This window comes from Salvia splendens, chromosome 19 (assembly GCF_004379255.2).
Source record: "Salvia splendens isolate huo1 chromosome 19, SspV2, whole genome shotgun sequence".
Classification (NCBI taxonomy): domain Eukaryota; kingdom Viridiplantae; phylum Streptophyta; class Magnoliopsida; order Lamiales; family Lamiaceae; genus Salvia; species Salvia splendens.
In genome coordinates, this window is record NC_056050.1 from 5,349,857 (window position 1) to 5,370,465 (window position 20,609).

Sequence of the window (20,609 nt, forward strand, 5' to 3'; positions counted from 1 at the left end):
GCAACGAGACGAGTTGCGGATGCTCTTAGAATCTTTCAATTTTAGGACATGGACCTCACAATCCACTAACTCTACTTTCACTACTTTTTCTCTTCCTCTCTCTTACTTTATTCATTTTTCTTTCCTCCTCTTTTACTTTACCAATTCTTCTCACTTATTTTACCAATTGTTCATAAAAATCTGTGTCATTTCAAATGTTTCTATTTTTTGAATACGGAGGAAGTATTGGTTTTATAATAAAACGCAAGTGAAGTGAGTTAGTAGAATGTGGAACCTATTTACCATTTATGGTAAAAATAAAATGTGATAATTATTATGGGACGGATCAAAATAGAAAAAATGTGACAATTATTGTGGGAAGGAGGAGTATCACTTATCACCGTGTCCAACAAATCCAAAATCTAACTCACTTCTCAAATTGATCATCCCAATATCTCTACTCTCTCTCGTCTATCTCTTTCTCTCCCAAAATCAGAGAAACAAATCTATCTCTCAGCTCCCTCCTCTTCTCTAGATCGGACTCTCACTCTCTTTCTCTCCTAAATTTTCCCCAATTTCAGAAATAGCTTGGTTGCCCCTTCTCTCCAACCAGCCTCTCTCTCGCCACCACCGCCACTGTGCATGCACAGGCAGCGGCCCTCCGGCCTTCCCCACTCCTCGCACTGCTGGAGCAGTTTCCCGATGCCACCACGGTCGCTGCCTCCTCGCCGTTTTCCGACAGGTTAGGATTGTTTTATTAATCTTACTCCCTTTTTCTTTATTTTTTGTTCTAAAGACTTGTTCTTGAAAGTTTTGGTGTTTAAACTCGTGAATTGTGAAACTAGTGACCGATCTCAATCTGGGGTGTGGGGCTTCCACCGTCGTCGACGGGGTTCCTAAGACTTATATGTCTTTCTCTTAATTGTAATAGATTAGAATTTGCTAAATTTGTACAATAGGACTTTATCGGGCTTCAGATGGACGTGCCGGACGTTACAAACTTTTATTTGGTTTTATTATTTAAGTTGTTCTTGCGGTGTTGAGCAGAGATGGCAAATGTGTTTCAGTAGTATAATGCTCGGATGCATCGTGTCTCCATACACGGTGTCATTCTCTCTTGACTCTTCCTCTTCCGCTGCACCTCTTCCGCTGCAGTGTAAAAGTCGAGCTTATGTTCTTTTGTATCATGTACTATTATATATTTTTCAAGTTATCCCAAGTTGATTTCATTCTTGTTTAGCTGTGCTAAGATTTCTCTTTCTTTCCTGTTTCTTTAATCCTCCCTAGTCGCGATAAACCTAGCTTGCTATTCTCAGCAAAGTGTGGTCATGACAGAGTGGCAATGGCGGATCCAGGATTTAAAAACGGAGGGTGCGGAATAAAATAATAAAATAAATAATAATAATAATAATAATAATAATAATAATAATAATAATAATAATAATAATAATAATAAAATATTAAATATAATACTTATATGTTTTTTTAGCAAAATGAAAGTCTATTACAATTCAAGTAGCGCTAGCATCCCTTAACCGAGACAACTGATTTCTACGAGTATCCATATCTTGAAAACGTTTCAAGATTCTTTCAATAGAAACACTAGCGAAGGTGGACCTTTCATTGTATATTACCAAATTGTCATTCATCCATCCTATTCCGCAAGTCAATCTTGACAAATTTCATTGCTGAAAAATACTCTTTCAACAGATATAGTCACTACAGGTAAGATCAATACCAACTAAATCAGACGATAAACCAATGGAAAAACTTTATCTTTCTAGGTTTCAACAATCTTCTGAGATAGGCTAGCCAAATCTTCAATACCAATCAATCGTGCATCTCTTCTCACAACATCAACAAAAGTTTCAAGTTGTCGAGACAATTCCGTATGTTGAGTTGATGAGAAGTACTTATTTAAAAGATTAGTAACAGTTTGGGCTTAATTTTTTCTTCAATTGGGCATGAGTTTTTTAAATTTTATTTCAATTGAGCTTGGTTTGAGGCAGTAATGGTTATTTTTTTCGGTACATGGGGCGTCGTCGGAGGCAAAGGAGCGGGCAGATATGGAAAATATACGTTGGGGATAAGTGGAAAGGAGTCGCATGGAGGGGGCGGTCGCACCCTCCTACTCCCGGATCCACCAGGGATGGCAAATGTGTTTCAGTAGTATAATGCTCGGATGCATCGTGTCTCCATACACAATGTCATTCTCTCTTGACTCTTCCTCTTCCGCTGTAGTGTAAAAGTCGAGCTTATGTTCTTTTGTATTATGTACTCTGATATATTTTCCAAGTTATCCGAAGTTGATTTCATTCATGTTCAGTTGTGCTAAGATTTCCCTTTTTCCGCTTTTTTAATCCCCCCTAGTTGCAATAAACAGAGCTTGCTATCCTTAGCAAAGTGCGGTCATGACAGAGTGGTATCAGAGCAAATTTTCTTTCCCCTCTGGACCTAAAAGTCTTCTTTCAAGCTTAGTCTAGTTTCGTATCCCTAGACAAAAAGGTTAAACACCAAAGGCTCAACACCCTGGCTCGTCCCTCTCAACCAAGATAAGAGGTAACTTTTGCTTTAAAAAGAAAGAAAAGAAAGAGAAGTTGACAAAGTTCTATTCAGTAAAGGAAGATATAGTGTATTCCCTTCAAGGGAAAAAATTCGGAGAAACAAAAGAAAATGATTTTTGAAAAAAAGTGTGAGATTTGAAATTTAAAACTTATAGTTATTTCTTTCAAGTTAGAATGTTCTGAGATTTGAACTAAGAAAAATAGTTGATCCTCAAAGCAAAAGTTTTTACGATGATGTTTACTTTTGGTGAAAAGTTTAAAATGTTTGAAAGGAAAGATAATCATTTGTGAGTCGAACTTTTAGAGCACGAGTCCTATAGAGTAGAGAACTAAGGCGTTTCTTACAGAAAATAGACTGCTTTAGGATGCATGCCTCTCTTCTAGAAAATGGTTCGACCTCGAATCACTATGATTTATTCTAGAACGATAAAAATAAAACATAACATAGAAAGAAGTAGAAAAAGAACTTATGTCTAATAAAATAAAATATTCCTTTTAGATCTATCGGACTTTAAGACCACTTTCCAAGTTTATATAAAATATCTTCGCCCAAAATTTAGTATTATTTTTAAGACCAATAATCTTGTTAACTAAATATTTCACCGTGACGTTTGAAGTAGCGTGTGAAAACCAAACTTAATGACTATTCAATCTAGAAAAGACTATTCAATCTAGAAAAGGATAAGCCTAAACTAAATTAAATCAAATCAAATTGAGTTAGCATATTTCCACTCAAATAATGTAAACGATTTGGCTTCATCTAGAAGCTCTTGACTAGGGCTGTCTGTTAGAAAGGAAAATATGTAAGGAAGGAAAATAGGTAAGCAAGGAAAAAAAATTAATTAGGGAAAGAGTATTATGGCAAATCTTGTCATTTTTATGTAACCATTGGCCTATTTAAAAGAGGCGTACCTATTGTAATTGAATGAACAAGTTGAATGAATAATACTCATATCTTTCAACTTGGTACCAGAGCAAAGGCTAAGAACAAAATCATCATAGCCTAATACCTTTCCCGACCAAGAAGGCGGTTATTTCCAACCTGCAACATGTCAGACGATGAAGAGAAACCACATATGGAGGAGACACGATTAAAGATGAGTAAGAATGTTACTCTAGCCGTTAAACTCAACGGGATGAATTATCCCCTATGGAAACGGCTGATGAGAGTAGCCATCGTGGGAAGACGAGCAAACAGGTATATCACCGGTACACCGCAGCCGCCGGAACCTGGAATGAAGGGGTACACAGAATGGGAGGAAGCCGATATGACAGTGTTCTCATGGATAATTGACAACGTCGAAACAGAAATTGTTGTCGACTTTGCACATCACCAAACCACGCAAGCTCTGTGGGAGAGCCTACAAACTACATTCGAAAGTACTGCAGATCCATATCTGTTGTACGATCTAGAGGAAAACGCAGGCCGAATAGTGCAAGGGGAACATGGGCTAGAAACATATTGGCGACATCTCCACGAATCTGGGTCGAAATTGACCGATGCCAACATCAACCTGTGGATTGCTGCGACAAGGGGATTAGCCAACTTCGAACGTATGTAGCAACAAGACGGCTGTTCAAATTCCTAACAGGCTTGAATGCAAGATATAACGGGATCGGAATGGATATTCTCAAGGAAACTCCGTTGCCCTCAGCCGAGACCGCATACGGTCTGGTAAAACGAGAAGCTACGCGGTTGAAAATCATGCCAGCAGCAGATATCGATCCCTAGACCAGTGCAATCAACGATGGATCATCATCGGGCCAAGTCGGACACGGGTTCACCTTCAGAAACCAGCCATCATCGCGACCAAAACAGCCACCACCACGAACCGCCGCGCAACAGCCCAATCGCCAAGGCGGTTTCAAACCCGACAAATCAAAATTATGGTGCTCTCATTGCGGAAAACAAAGACATGCTCGAGATACTTGTTTCCTCCTCGTTGGATTTCCGGAATGGTGGGATGAAACTCAAAAGGCTAAAGCTCGATTAGCCATCGGAGTCGAAGATGGAGGCGGATTATTTCCGCAAGGAGCAGGGAATAGGGAGATGACTAACACCCGTGGGAGAGCAGGAGATACCAGTCCTCAACCAGGTGGAGGCGGCAGGCCGGGCGAGGCAGCCTTCGCGGAGAAGAAAGGAGGCGGGTCATATGGAGGTAACGGATTGGGGTTGAGAAACCCCGATCCCCAATTTGATTTTCAGAATAAACCCCAAAGCATGAGTAATTTAATTTCTGGTCCTTATAGTTCAGAATATATGCAATTTGACCCGGGAAAATTACAGTTAGGACCCCAGAAAGACTATATTCCACGTTTGACCCCAAAACTGTCTGAAAATTCCGTCTTAAGCCCAAATCGTTTTGCACCCTTGGAAAATATACCTATTGCATGCATTGCCCAAAGTAAAATTGACCCTAAGGAGAGTGAGTGGATTTTTTATTGTGGGGCAACTAATACTATGACCTACGATATGAAAGATTTTTCTGAATTTAATGGGACAACTAAAAGCCAAATTCAAACTGCCGATGGAGAGTTGACCGCTGTGGGTGGGAGTGGAACCATTGAAATATCCCCAACCCTAAAGCTTACAAATTGTCTCTATGTGCCCAAATTATCTCATAAACTTATGTCTATCAGTCACGTGACGAAAGAATTAAACTGTACGTTACTAATGCATCCAAATTTCTGTGTATTACAGGATATCAGGACGAGGAGGATAATTGAGCGTGGCACTGAGCGTCAAGGTCTTTATTATGTGGATGAGATTACTCAACAAGGTGGCACCGCGATGCTTGCTCACGGATCTGCAAATCGGGAAGCTTGGTTGTGGCACCGCAGATTGGGGCATCCATCCTCGGGTTATTTAAAATTGCTTTTTCCAAAGTTTTCCCATTTTAAGGATATTACTTGCGAATCTTGTGTTTTGGCAAAAAACCACAGACAACCCTTTAGATCAAGTGATACTCGTGTTAAGACTATTTTTTCTCTAGTGCATGCCGATGTTTGGGGTCCAGCTCCTATTGTTGGTGATCATGGTTTTAAATATTTTCTCATTTTTGTGGATGACTGCACTAGGTTGACTTGGGTATATTTTTTGAAGCATAAATCTGACGTTTTTGAAAAATTTACCCGTTTCTTTACAATGATCCAGACACAATTCCAAACCACGATCAAAATTCTTAGATCCGATAATGGTAGGGTAATCCTAAAGGTCACGAGAGCCTTGTTTTTTTACTCAAATGTTCCTAAATTTTTATGGCCCGAAGCTGTTGCCACTGCTGTCTACCTGATTAATCGTTTGCCTACAAAAATTTTAGGTATGAAAACTCCTTTGCAGACTCTCACATCCCTTACTGATATTCTCCCACCTCTCACACTTCCGCTCAAAATCTTTGGTTGTTCCGTTTATGTGCATGTACCGAAACACGAAAGAGGAAAATTTTCTGCATGTGCAATAAAATGTGTTTTTTTGGGGTATGGGATAAATCAGAAGGGCTATCGATGCTATCACCCGGGGTCTAGGAAGGTTATAACAACCATGAATTATAATTTTCTAGAAAGTGAATACTTCTATCACACCCAACCTCGGGGTCGGGGGAAGAGTGTTGTTCAGGGGGAGAGTGCTGTTCAGGGGGAGTGTGATAAAATTGGACCCCTCAGTTCGCCGATGCCACATCCAAGTATCTCGATCGTGGAACCAACAGAACAAGCTAGTGTCACTGCCGAGTCAGTCACATCTGCTAGAGAGCCTCCTCAACTGCCCACGCCTGAATCGAATCCTCCTCCAGTGATATCTGAGGTAATTCCTGAAACTAGCTCAGATAATACAGTTATTACCCCTGACACTTTTGGTGTAGACGAGAATGAGAATGCAGCAATTGATGGTGATACCGGCCGCTATATACTCCCCAACAGAACTACTCGTGGGGTCCCGGCTAAGAGATACATTCCTGAGAGGATTAGTAGAAGCCGATATTCTATGGTGAATCTGGCTAAAGCAAATCTAACAGAGATGGCTAGGGCGTTTGAAGCAGCACTTTACGAAGAAGAAGAAATCCCATATACGGCCGAGGAGGCTATGAAAATTGCTCACTGGCGAGAAGCAATGCTAGTAGAAATGCGGGCTCTGATGAAGAACAATACATGGGAAGTATGTCTTAAACCTGATGGAGTTCGAACTGTGGGATGCAGATGGGTCTTCACTATCAAACGGAGGCCAGATGGGTCGATTGAAAGGTATAAGGCGAGACTTGTGGCCAAAGGATACACTCAGACTTATGGAGTTGATTATGCTGAAACATTCTCACCGGTAGCAAAGATGAGTACTATTCGAGTGCTCTTCTCAATAGCGGCAGTCAGGGAATGGCCACTACATCAGTTCGACGTGACAAACGCATTCTTACATGGGGAACTGAAGAAGCCCATTTACATGGAGCCACCACCTGGATTTGTTGGAGATTTCGAATGAGGAAAGATTTGCAAACTAAAACGAACACTATATGGGCTAAAGCAGTCACCTAGAGCTTGGTTTGGGAGATTCTCTGAGGCAATGAAGAAGTATGGGTATGAACAAAGCAACTCTGATCATACATTATTCTTGAAGAAAAGAGAAGGAAAGATCACATGCCTCATCATCTATGTAGATGACATGATTCTCACGGGAGATGATGAAGAGGAAATAAGCAAGCTAAGGAAGAATTTGTTTGCAGAGTTTGAAATGAAGGACTTGGGATTACTAAAGTACTTTCTAGGTATAGAAGTGCTAAGGTCAAAGAAGGGGATCTTCATCAGTCAGAGGAAATATGTACTTGACTTGTTAACCGAGATAGGACTACTGGACTGTAAGCCAGCAGATACTCCTATGGTTCAGAATCATGGTCTGCGGATAGTTGAAGGAGTTGAAGCCACTCACCGCACGAGATATCAACGTTTAGTTGGGAAATTGATATACCTATCCCACACTAGACCCGACATAGCTTATGCAGTTGGAGTAGTTAGTCAGTTTATGCATGCACCTCAAGTAGCTCACTGGGAAGCAGCACTAAGGATTGTTTGATATCTGAAAGGGACATCGAACCATGGGATTCTATTTGAGAATCATGGACATTTAGAGATTCATGGGTTCACGGATGCTGATTGGGCAGGGAACCCAAATGACAGAAAATCAACTGCTGGATATTTTACCTTTGTGGGAGGAAATCTTGTCATGTGGAGAAGCAAAAAACAGAAAGTGGTAGCCTTGTCAAGTGCAGAAGTTGAATTTCGAGGGATTAAGAGTGGGTTGACTGAGATTCTGTGGCTGAGGAAATTGATGACTGAATTGAACTTAAACTCACAGAAGTCATGTAAGTTGTTCTGTGATAATAAGGCGGCAATCAGTATATCTGAAAATCCAGTTCAGCATGATCGGACAAAACATGTCGAGGTGGATCGACATTTCATCAAGGACAATATAGAGGCCAAGACAGTAGAACTTCCTTTTGTGAGATCTGAAGATCAGTTGGCGGATATACTCACGAAAGCTGTCGATGCAAGAAGCTTCCATGAGGTATTGGGCAAGTTAAGTATGGGTAATCACATTACTTAACTTGAGGGGGAGTGTTAGAAAGGAAAATATGTATGGAAGGAAAATAGGTAAGCAAGGAAAAGAAATTAATTAGGGAAAGAGTATTATGGCAAATCTTGCCATTTTTATGTAACCCTTGGCCTATTTAAAAGAGGCGTACCTATTGTAATTGAATGAACAAGTTGAATGAATAATACTCATATCTTTCAACTTTGTCAAAATGGATATCGGGTATTGGATATCCGATATCTAAACTCAAAAAATCGGGTAATTGGATATCCAATACCCGATTTTTTGGGTTTCGTGATCGGGGTCGGGTTCGGGTATGAGATTTTTATATTATCGGATATCGAGTTACCCGATACCCGATCGGTTATACCCGAATTATCCGATTTTTTAAATTTTATATATATTTTTATAATTTTACAAATTATCCATTCAATTAAATGACTAATGAATGAGGGTCTGCACTTCCAATTCTCCAAACCCAAACTGACTTACACATTGCGCCTTTCACCTCTGCTCTACCTCCGTCTCGGCTCTCCCTCTCCCTCTACCTCTACTTCTCGCCGCTCTACCCGCCGCTGTCCACTGCAGCCTCTCTGACGCCGTTGTCGCCCATTGCAGCATAGAAGTTCCCGCCCACCCTCTCCCTCTCAGCCCGATTGTGTGAATATGGATAGTTTGGGATCCTTATTCTTTAGATGAATTTATTTTTTAGCTCCATTCCACATGATTTAGGCACGTTAATAAGCATAGTGAGACTCAAGTTGGGAGAGAACTTCTTCAATGGCAGCATTCCTAATACCTTAATCTACCCGCCTCAACTTAACTTTCTTGAGCCGCAAAACAATATGCTCTCTAGTAATCTGTCAGGAGAACACTGAGTCCTCATCCAAGAATCAAACTAAACTTGGACAGATGAATCTCTCAAACAGTCAGCAATCCTAGTACATTAAAATCGGGACTGGATACCCGAGTCGGGTATCCGGGTACCCAATTAGATTTTCGGATCGGGTATCGGGTATGTGATTTTGGGTTTTTCGGGGTCGGGTATCCGAAATTTTCGGATCGGGTATCCACGGATACCCGAATTGACAGCCCTACTCTTGACTTTTCCCCTACACATACAATACCACACAAAACTTGGATCTTATCTACAATATGACTAAGATAGATATTTTGTCCATTTTTTTCAAAGTTGGATTAAATGGGACCACCACACTAAATCGCAAGAAACTAAGATTATCAATAATAATAATAATAATAATATCAACCGTAGTCCAAAGAAAAAGTCAAGCTGATCAAGTCGGCCGATTCCATATTTCTCAACAAGTGATTCTTTCATTATAACAGACAAGTTGTGAAGCATCTTTTTCTTTTATCACTTCTTCTTCTTAAAAAGAAATCTAGCACTTGCTCATTTACACATAGAGAAGTTATTCCTTTACATTGAAATTTCCACATGATCATGAACATCGAGATTATATCCAATGAGATGATCAAGCCTTCTTCTCCAACTCCAAACCACCTCAGAAACTACAAACTCAACCTATTGGATCAGCTCATTCCAGCTGCCTACGCTCCCATTGTAATCTTCTTCCCAAATCACGACGGCATCGCCATCTCTTTTCAAGTCGATCTGCTCAAGAAAACGCTCTCGGAAACATTAACGCACTTCTTCCCGCTTGCAGGAACGATCAAAGCAGACGAGCTCTCCATCGACTGTGATGATCAAGGTGCTTGCTTCACCAAAGCAAAAGCAAACTGCAGTTTGAATGATTTTCTCAAGCGCCCTGACCTCAAACAGATAGCACAGTTCCTCCCGTGCGGGCTGACCAGCACGGGGCTCTCCATGACCAACGTGCAAGCCACTGAATTAGAGTGTGGTGGGATTGCTCTTGGTGTGTGTATATCTCATAGAGTTGTTGATGGAGCTGCATTGAGTTTCTTCCTCAAGTTTTGGGCTAATGCTACTGCTGCTAACGAGAAACCCTCGTTCGCTCCTGATTTCACCGCCTCTTGCCTCTTCCCTGTCGATGGCTCGTGGCTCAGGGATGCATCAATGGTGATGTGGGGTTCTTTGTTCAAGAAGGGGAAGTGTGTTACTAGAAGATTTGTGTTTGGTAGCGCGTCGTTGGCCTTGCTCAAGGATAGAGCAACTGGCGTGGGTGGCAGTAGTCCTACACGGGTGGAGGCCGTCTCTGGCTTCATATGGAAACATGCAATGGCTGCGTATGCTGAGAGATGTGGTGCCAAGAATGAGCCTTCTCTACTCACACATTTGGTTAATCTAAGGAAAAGGGCAGTCCCAAATTTCTCACAAGAGTCTCTTGGCAACTTGATGTGGATAGCAAGTGCAATGTGTGGAGGTGGGGGTGATTTGGGGCTTCCTGCGCTGGTGGATAAAGTGAGGAGGTCGATATCCGTTGTAGATGGAGAGTGTGTGAAGAAGTTAGGAGGTGAAAAGGGATCGAAAATTATTCTCGAGTGCATAAAAGAGATTGAACAAGTGGGGAGTGAGAATGTGCACCATTTAGGGTTTTCGAGCTGGTGCAAATTAGGGTTCTACGATATCGATTTTGGGTGGGGGAAGCCGGTTTGGGTTAGCAACATCGATACGAGCGGGCCGTGTTTTATGAATCTTGTTGTTTTGATTGACATGAGAAGTGGTGATGGAATGGAAGCTTGGGTGACACTGGAGGAGCAAGATATGGCTGCCTTGGAGCATGATCAAGAGTTCACAAGTTTTGCCTCATTGAATTCAAGCCCCCTCTAATTCAAGACTTTTTCTTTGATTCTGTTTTCTTGGTTGTTAGACCAAGGGATTCACCGGCAAACCTAGTGACTATTACTCGTGCTGATATATATGTATACAACTCGAAAGGTTACACAATTGACCCAAAAATTTAAGGGTGTTTTATTTTAAGATGTAGACTTTTTTGAATGCAGGCAAGTTTTGTTCTTTTGCCAAATTATTGTTAGATTTATGCTCACGAGTAAAATTACTATACTATATGAAATGCCAAATTTATTGGTGTTGGAACAAATCACGATCTCAGTCTCACATGATCACATCGGCAAGCAACTTGAACAAAAATTATACTCCATCTGTCATATTCTAAGTTGAGCATTTCTTATTTGACATTATATTTTATGTATTGTTGTTTTGTGAGTTTTGTGGAGAGAGAATAAAGTAGACATAGTGATGTTTCTATTTTAAGAAATGTGTCATTTAGAGTGAAACATTCCAAAATGAAAAACGTATCACTTATAATGAGACAGGGGAGTAAGAATTAATGCTTATATTTTACAGTTGTTGAGGTAGAGTCAATACAGTTGATGCTTCACATCAACCCGAAGTATCTTTACACAAATACATGGTGTCGCGGACACCATTCCGAGAATATCTATAGCATCGGTAGTCATCTCGTAACGCCGCCACTCACAAGGTACTCCAACACGATCTAGTCGAAAACATTTGAGCAAACTTTGGTAGCAACAAAGAGTAATTAAACTTTAGATTGTGTTATTTCCCCTTCCAGTAAAATGTAGGTTTTGGATTTGAATTATGCATATTCCGATTTCAAGTAAAATACTCCTGTCCCATTAAATATGAAACATTTGGTTTTTTACACGAGATTTTATGTAGTGTTGTTTTGTGAGTTAATGAAGAGAGAATAAGGTAAGACAAAGGAAAAAGTAGAGAGAGTGTGTTATTTCTATTTTTAGAAACATTTCATTTTTAATGGAACAACTAAAAAAGAAAAACGTTTCGTTTTTAATGGGACAGAGGGAGTATAATTTTAGAGTTTAATTTAATATCACTTTTTAATTAAATTGTGATAACCAATATAAAAGAAATGAAAATAAAATAAAAATTTGAGACCAATGAATAGTTAAGAAAAAAACGAGAAGAAATGGTGGATATTTTTAGTACTGTGGACTCACGAATAGTTGAGAAATGAGACATTTTTAGTGATATTGTCGTGGATGTACTAAATTTTTAGTGACATGTGGATGTTTTAAGAACCATGTGAAATAGTATATTTTGGTGAAGTTTTGTCACGCTAATTTGGATCGATCTTGGTTGACTATAATTGTTGGCACAATAAACTACAACTTGATTGTGAAGAACTGTATTAGACTATTGACTATAGTGTTTTGTCCTAGTTGATGTGTCTTAACTTTATTGTTTTGGCAGACAGAAGCATACGAAATAGAATCTTGGACAAAAAGCTAATGTTCATTAGATTTAAGAGGTATGCTCATTCACTAGATTCTTGAATGGTGGATTTTTATCATACAGTTTGAATCGATTGGAGGGTAATTTTCTATTTTAAGAATTGGACATATATTCAAACTCGTACAAATAATAGCACAAACGCAGTCAAATAAGGTCGGATTAGAACCTGGTCTCGACCAGTCTCACACCGTTGGATTTGGATTTCGAGCTCCTATGTTGATCTTTCTATCAAATCAGCAAAACATTTTTTCCAGTCGGAAACCTTCTCGTCGCCGTTAACAACCTGATGCATGACCAAACAAACTCCGATTTAGAACAAAAGAACAACAGGAGTAATGAAAATAGGATAAGAAAGAGGATTAGTTGTATTTCCAAACCTCAAATAGCAATCCATTCTGAGGGGCATTGTCTAATGCCTCTACACAAATAAAGGCAGCATCTTCTTTGCTAAGACTTCCCTTTGATGCACAACCCTGTCATCCATATTTTCTCGTCAATCCAGAAAATTCTTAAGAATTCGTATGCATGTTTTGACTATTAAGCGTGCAAGACCCAAATGAAATCGAAATACCTCATCAAAGCAGAAACCTTGTTGCCCCCCAGGTGTATTTTTCAGGACCCCAGTTCTGATGATGGTATAGGGGACACCAGAGGCCTTCACCGCATCCTCATCTTCCTCAGCTAGTTTCCTGGTGTAGCTGTTCATGATCGCTTGAATGCCGCTCAACTCCCTATAAACGGACAACTGAAAACCTTCACACACTCACAACATCAGCAATGTGAGTTTGTTGAGGTTGCAGAGCTAGATTCATGTCCGAAATTTGTGATACCTTAGACAACAAGATCACATTCTGCACGCCTTTCCAGCCATCAATATTGTACAAGCTTCCTTCCTATAATGTGTTTTGAAATTTATATCAATAAATGTATTGAAGAAGTAAAACACGATGTGGGAGACGTACGTACAACTGGGCATATAACTGCACGAACACCTCTAAAGGCCTTCTTGAGGAAGATCTTCTCCTTTAGATCTCCAGCCAAAGACTTCAAAATAAGCTTTGTGTATCAGATTTCGACAGCAAAGTGAAATAAACGAATGTCCAACAAGCAATCTGTAAGGAGAACAATCTCGACCTCAACATAAGCGCCAAATGCTTCCATGGCAACACGCTTGTCCTTCACAAGTGCTTTTACTCGAAGCCTTTTGACGATTAGCTGAAGTATAATCATCTGTGGCAGAAGCAATAGATCAGACAACAAAGTTCCAAAACATGACAGCAGTATAGTGTTTCTCATGTTCATAATCCTGATGCAAGCGAGGCCTACTAAATTCTGATCATATATATAAAACCATGACCTGACCAATCTCATTGTCCCCGTCAGTTACTAACACAGCATCTCTAACTTCATTTTCCTCTGTTTCGAGACAAGAAAATGATTTAACACAATAATCAACAACAAAAGATTAACAAAATCAAAAAATATGTTAAGATATAAGACCTGAAGCCGCATCTTCATTTAGTTCATCACCATCTTTCTCAAGAATATCAGGTGCCCCATACCATTTCCTCAACTTTGGTCCACCTACATGTGAAACAAACATTTCTTACTCAGCAGGTAGGGTTGTAAACGAATCAATCGTTTGCGCATGCTACCATTTCTAGTTCGTTTGAACTTTTATCAATCTTTAACAATCATGTCTGAGCTTCTTCGATTCGATTCCGAATCAAGAAGAATCAATAAACTATTAATTCAAGCTTGATTGAACGCTGGTTTCAAACTATGCTGGAATTTGGTTCATTACCAATCAAATCAGCTTACAACAAAACCATTAAAATACCGAAAATGACCAAATCTAGCAAGCACACTGCCATTTTAAGCTAACTTTCATCGATATTTACAAAATCGTGAATGAGCTGGATAGATTATTTACCAAATTAGTTGAATTAATCAACTATCAGCACCAAGCTTGATTTATTTTTCATATAGGCTTTCACAATGCGTTCCGAACGTAATCAATAGAAACGAAACCCTTCAGAGTTGATCCACACAACAAATTACATTTTCAGCGCATGAATTTTGGAATGGAGTGAATCAAATAAGTGAAATATAGTCGAATTCTTATAATGAAAAAAACACTAGGCAAAAAAGGTGATAAAGAAAGAGAACCTTCAATGTAATCGAGAATCTGGTCAGTGAAGCCGAGCTTCTTCTTGGACGAGAAGCAGGTAAATGAGAGGCGATTTTGGAAAGAGGAAGAGGGTTTGGCATTATGGAAAGCGCGGTTGCAGTAGAGGGGTGATAGAGAGAGAACTGAAGCTGAACCCGCCATTGATGGAATTTAATTCAGCTGTTTGATTGCTTTGCACTTTCCCACTTATCTGCGTTCCGTCCATTCGTTCTAACTTTGGAGTTTGGAGGTGGGGCAGCTTAACCGTCAAAGTTAATGATTGTCCTATCTTTATATAAATACACACATTCATCATCCATTTTTCACATCAAATCATCTCTCATTCATATTTTTCATACAACTTAATATCTACATCTTCATCTCTCACTCAAAACCTCAAATGGATTTCACCCATCTCATTGCAGAAGCGGAGCGCGAATAACAAGAATACTACGAACAACATCGTGCCGCTTATAAAGCATATGTCGCAGCGAATACCCCCGCCCATCCTCCTCAACCAACTAGATCAACTCGCCGCTACATCCATCGTAACCGGGAGGGAGCCCACGAAAGGTTCGTTGCCGACTATTTTGCCGACCCGCCGCGGTTTCCGGAAGATTACTTTAGGCGTCGTTTTCGCATGTCAAAGCGCTTGTTTATTCGTATTGTCAACACATTGTCCGTCCGTGTTGAATTCTTCCAAACAGGTCCAGATGCAGCCGGTCGGCAAAGTCTCTCGGCGTTGCAGAAGTGTACGTGTGCCATCCGACAACTCGCTACTGGGCAAACGGCCGACCTCTTCGACGAGTATTTGCATGTCGGCGAGTCCACTAGAATCCTTTGTCTAAAAATTTTTGCGATGGCGTTCGTGCAGCTTTAGGTGATGAATTCCTTCGGGCACCCACCACTGATGATTGCCAACGGTTGCTACGTCTTCACGAAACAGTCCATGGCTTTCCCGGTATGCTTGGCAGCATTGACTGCATGCATTGGAGGTGGAAGAATTGCCCGACTGCTTGGAGGGGGCAACACTTAAGCGGCCACAAAGGCGGCGGCCCAACACTTATCCTTGAAGCGGTCGCCGACTACCGTCTATGGATTTGGCATGCATATTTAGGTGTTGCCGGATCCAACAACGACTTGAACGTGCTCTATTCTTCACCCCTCTTCAATGATGTGTTGAATGGTGTAGCACCGACGATCGACTTCACCGTCAACGGAAATGTATACCACATGGGTTACTATCTCGCCGATGGTATCTACCCAAGGTGGTCGACTTTCGTGATGACGCTCAGCAACCCGCAAGACCCGAGACGGGTTCTTTTGGGGTCCTTCAAGCCCGATTCAACATTGTGAAGGCCCCGTCTCGGCTGTGGTACGTGAAAAATATCGCCGACATCATGTACATGTGTATTATCTTACACAACATGATTATAGCCGACGAAGGACCGAGGGCGGCTAGCTTTTACGACGAGGATGAAGCCGGAAGCTCAAGCGCGAGGTCTCCCCCACGCCGAGGTGTGCATACGACTAGGGATGTCAATCGGGCCAGCCCAGCGGGTTTCGGGCTAGCCCTACTCGGGTTGCGGGCTTATGGGGTGCAGGTTTATCGGGCTGAAATTTTATCAGGTTCTAAAATTTCAACCCTAACCCTAAATCTTCGGGTTTCGGGCTAGCCCAACTGGCTAATCAAGTTTTTAAGCAAATAACACTTATTTTACTTTTAAGAATCTTATATCTATATTCCTTACCAAATTATTATATAAAAAATTAAAATATAAGGCTATCATGTAAGTAAAGTAATATATTAAAAATCTAAAATATTCATGACATAAAATCTAAAATATTCATGACATAATCTAAGATAACAAAAAGATAAACTGTTTAACTACAAGTTCTAAAAAAAGTCCATGTTTCAAAATAAACCTAAATATTTGAATGACATTCTTCCAAGTCTATAAGCTTTGACACTTCAGCTTGAGCATTAGCTTCCTCCTCGTCATCTTCAGAATCTCCATCTTCTATTAACAAAATTACTATGTTAACATAAAATATAGTTTGATAGTTTAGAATTTTATAACAAAAGTAAAATCTTACCATTAGAATATTCATGCTACCGTTGTTATAGGAATATTAAGCACGTCACATGCCATCCTAGCAAGTACTCCAAATCGGGATGACTTCTCTTTCCAGTACTTAAGCAAATCGATTTCAGCATCTTCATCCATCGGGAGGTCTTCCAAATACACATCCAATGTTGACTTTGTATCGGAAGTTAGACCTTTATAACTCTTATATCCCTGTAGCAATAATATTAAAATGTAAGTAAAAAAGATAAATGAAATTACTTTAGATACAAATATAAATACAAACAAATATTTAAAGAAAATAAGATTACTTACAGCAAGTACTCTTGATTTCATTCTCAATGCTTTCCTTACTCCTCCTTCCATGAATTTAAACTCTCCAACTTTAGAATTAGAACTTCCACTAGATTGAGGAATCTTAATCGAAGATGCATCAACACTTTTTTTCTGGTATTCATCTTACAGAGTATACAATTTCATCTTCAACCTATTGACTTTGTCCTGACTTGAAAGAGGATCAAGTGTTGAGTAACAATACTCCACAAGTTTTAACTTCATTCTTGGATCAAACACGGCTCCCATGGAGAGAATGTCGCTATAATATTCCCAATATTTCTCGAACTTTTATTTCATAAAAAAAGACATAGACCTTACCACTTCATCATGACTTCTAGAATTCATCTCCAACAATTGAGCAATATTCCATACTTCCATAAAATACAGGTTGGAAGTAGGATAGGATGAACCAGAAAATAAATTAATTATTTCATAAAATGGCTCCAAGAATTCAATCATCACTTTTCCTCTTTCCCACTCCTCCTCTGTTGGGAAATGCTTATAAGCTAAATCATCACATTCAAGCATACAAAATACCCGGCGGTATTTAATTCCACTGACAAGCATCAAATACGTGGAATTCCAACATGTAGGCACATCCATGCACAATGAAGTAGTAAATTCAATATCAACTTTTCGTGCACATTCCTTAAACTTGATCATTCTCGTTTCTAATGCTTTTACATATTTGATACTTGCTCTAAATTTATCTAAAGCATCACTAGCTACTTTCAACTCTTCTTGTACAATAAGATTCAGGATATGTGCACAACATCTCACATGAAAATATTTCCCATTGCACAATAACGAGTTTTGCAACTAAAGTTGTGTTTTCAACAATTTCACCATGATACTTTAATCATCTCAATGGAAGATTATGTGCAACTGATACTTTAATCATCAATGCTCGGCATGTTTTTGGGTCTATTACATTATCCTTAACCTTTAACTTGCCATCATGATTAAGAAGCATAGCACCCACAATTCCAAAATTCGGTTTCTTCTTACAAACCAACATATGGCGACTAAATGTGGAAGTTCCCATTTTCGTACCTTCATATTTCCATCTTTGAAGACAATGATTGCACTTGACATTCTTCCCATTTTTGTCGGGTTCTTCATTTGTAAAGTTATTCCAAACATCGGAAGTCTTTTGTCTCTTCTTAGGCTTGGAATCACCTAGAATCTCCACATTTTCAATATTAACTGTAGGAGAAGAATCTTTCATTCTTAACAATTATAAATTTGCATCAGAAATATAAATATTATTAGCATTGATTAATCACTAATCAAATAATCATGTATAACTAACTAAAATGCCTCTGTTTTGCATCGGATGTAATCAATTATCACTTATATTTGTTTAGTATATAGTTCTAAAATACATACTATATAAAGTAAATGCTACCAATATTTAATAAAAAAATGTGAACTTGTAATGAAGCAACTAATCAAACAGTAGCTAAAAAACAAAAGCAATAAATTAATAATTAAACAAATACGGTAAGTTAGGGTTTTAACAAAAAAGTACAAATCCAATTTTTAAATCCTAACAAAAAAATTCACTTTTGCAGGTATATAGATATATAAGTATATTATATACACAGATAGAACTTTTAAAATACTGTAGAAATTAAATTATCAAACATATTTATATGAACACTGACATGCACTGATACACGAATAAATAAAAAAGAAGAAGAAGGGAGAGAGAGAGAGAACGCACCCGATGAAACATGGAAGAGGAGTGAGATGGTGGAGGTGAAACTGTGAAAACACCTTATGAAACTTGAAAGTGAAGTGTGACGGTGGAGGTGAAAGTGAATTTAGGAATTAGGATGTTGAATACAATGGAAGCTAAAAGTGGAGAATATTGTGTGGTCCAGAAAGTGGAAGTGAAAAGTCATTTAAAAAAGAAATAAAATTTTAAGAGTCATACAACTCATACCAGATAATCGAAGCCCCCTAGCTTAAGTGGTTGAGGAGGGTGGCAAAGATACCGCACCATCCAGGAGGTCTTGAGTTCAAATCCTGGATGGCGCAACTTGGGATTAATTTCCCCTGTGGGCCTTTACAAGGCTGGTTGCCTTGGGGCTTGGCAAGCTGATGGGCCTGGAACCTGTCTTGGGTGGCGGCTGTTCATGGGCGTAGACCCGCCTCGGGTGGCGCCGTCTCAGATGGCGGCTGTTCACGGGCGTAGACCCGCTTGAGGTGCCCGGCTGGTTGGCGGCCTGTCTACGAACCACAAGGGGCTGGTTGGCGACCTGTCTACGAACCACGAGGGGCTGAGGAAGGGCTGGTTAGCTTGCCGAATGTATCTCGAACTCCTAAATATGTATGTCCGGAGAAAAAAAATACAACTCATACCAGATATTTAATATATATATATATATATATATACATATTATTAATTAGGTTTTTATATAACCCGATAGCCCTATGGGGCTAGCCCATTAAGCCCGATTCATTATCGGGTTGAGATTTTTCGGCTCTAACCCTGTAATTTTAGCGAGTTTTTCGGGCTAGCCCATCAGGTTCGGGCTACACTGACATCCCTACATTTAACCCAATAATATTAAAAACAATTATAAAGGAAAACATAACACGAAGGACATAATATTAAATTAATCAAAGCCATAGTTTTCTAAAATAACAGATTGTTTTTTTTAAACTATAATATTCGTGACCATGTTTTATATTTATTATTGTGAAATGGCTTCATTTAAATTTATTCACATAGATAAAACCTTTTCATTTCTCTAACTACTAGATAAATAAATAGAAACTTTTTCATTTTTCAAAATTTATTACAAAATTAATAATGGCAATCTTGTTATTTTCTTCAAAACTCTCCTTTTATATATGTATAGATAGATTTATTGATTACTATAAATTACTAACACTTTATAAAATTTAATGTATTGATTTTATAATAAAATATGAGTAAGAATAAATTAGCAGAATATGAAGTTATTTACTAAAAATAGTAAAAAAACTCTCCTTTCTATATTAGTGAAGTTATTTTGCCATTTTAGTATGTTTCATAGCAGTGGGGTCATTTTCTTTTTCAGTAAAAGTCAACACATTTCTTTTCAATTACTTTACTCCCTCTTATTTTATTCTCTCCTCATTTCTCTATTTTTTTCATATCATACTTTATTCTTCATTTATATAACTCACTTAACACAATTTTTTTTAAATTGCGCACTGAAAAGAAACGCTTTCACTATCGTGGACCGAGAGGAGTAAAAATGAAGTGGGATAATTAATACTCCATCCGTTTCATATAGTAGAGTCATTTTGTCATTTTGGTACGTTCCATAGTAGTGTAATTATTTCCTTTTTTAGTAAAAGTCAACACATTTATTCTCATTTACTGTACTCTATCTTATTTTACTCTCTCTTGCTTTATTCTCTCTTTATCATTCTAATTTTTTCATTTCCTACTTTATCTTCCTTTACTTAACTCATTTAACATAATTTTTCTTAAATTGCGTGTTGAAAATAAATGTCTCAACTACTATGGAGCAGAGGGAGTACGAGACTAAAATGGAAAATTGAGACGAGGTTATTAATTTGACAGTTGGAGTCTTGGTTTCAGAACATGGGCCATATATATATGGGCCTTTTGCGGCCCACATTCAATTTACAGTTTCTA

At 39.0% G+C, this 20,609-nt stretch overlaps 2 protein-coding genes and 1 long non-coding RNA gene across 3 annotated transcripts; 2 read left to right on the forward strand and 1 right to left on the reverse strand.

The window, feature by feature from the left end:
* The first annotated feature begins 432 nt into the window (after positions 1 to 432).
* On the forward strand, positions 433 to 1,212 carry LOC121778853. The gene is made up of 2 exons (XR_006045740.1): positions 433 to 721; positions 825 to 1,212. It is a non-coding gene; the product is annotated as an uncharacterized LOC121778853 (long non-coding RNA).
* An 8,288-nt stretch (positions 1,213 to 9,500) lies between these two features.
* LOC121779389 (stemmadenine O-acetyltransferase-like) lies at positions 9,501 to 11,081 on the forward strand. The gene has a single exon (XM_042176729.1). The coding sequence runs from the start codon at positions 9,578 to 9,580 to the stop codon at positions 10,889 to 10,891; it is 1,314 nt and encodes a 437-aa protein (XP_042032663.1). The 5' UTR covers positions 9,501 to 9,577; the 3' UTR covers positions 10,892 to 11,081.
* Positions 11,082 to 12,152: 1,071 nt separating this feature from the next.
* Positions 12,153 to 14,776, reverse strand: LOC121778554 (uncharacterized sugar epimerase YhfK-like). The gene is made up of 9 exons (XM_042175927.1): positions 14,528 to 14,776; positions 13,859 to 13,942; positions 13,716 to 13,774; positions 13,493 to 13,588; positions 13,325 to 13,402; positions 13,189 to 13,251; positions 12,930 to 13,103; positions 12,736 to 12,831; positions 12,153 to 12,641 (listed from the first exon to the last, which is right to left on the reverse strand). Exons 1-9 carry the CDS (start codon positions 14,688 to 14,690, stop codon positions 12,570 to 12,572), a joined length of 885 nt encoding a protein of 294 aa, XP_042031861.1. The 5' UTR covers positions 14,691 to 14,776; the 3' UTR covers positions 12,153 to 12,569.
* Between the last annotated feature and the right edge of the window lie 5,833 nt (positions 14,777 to 20,609).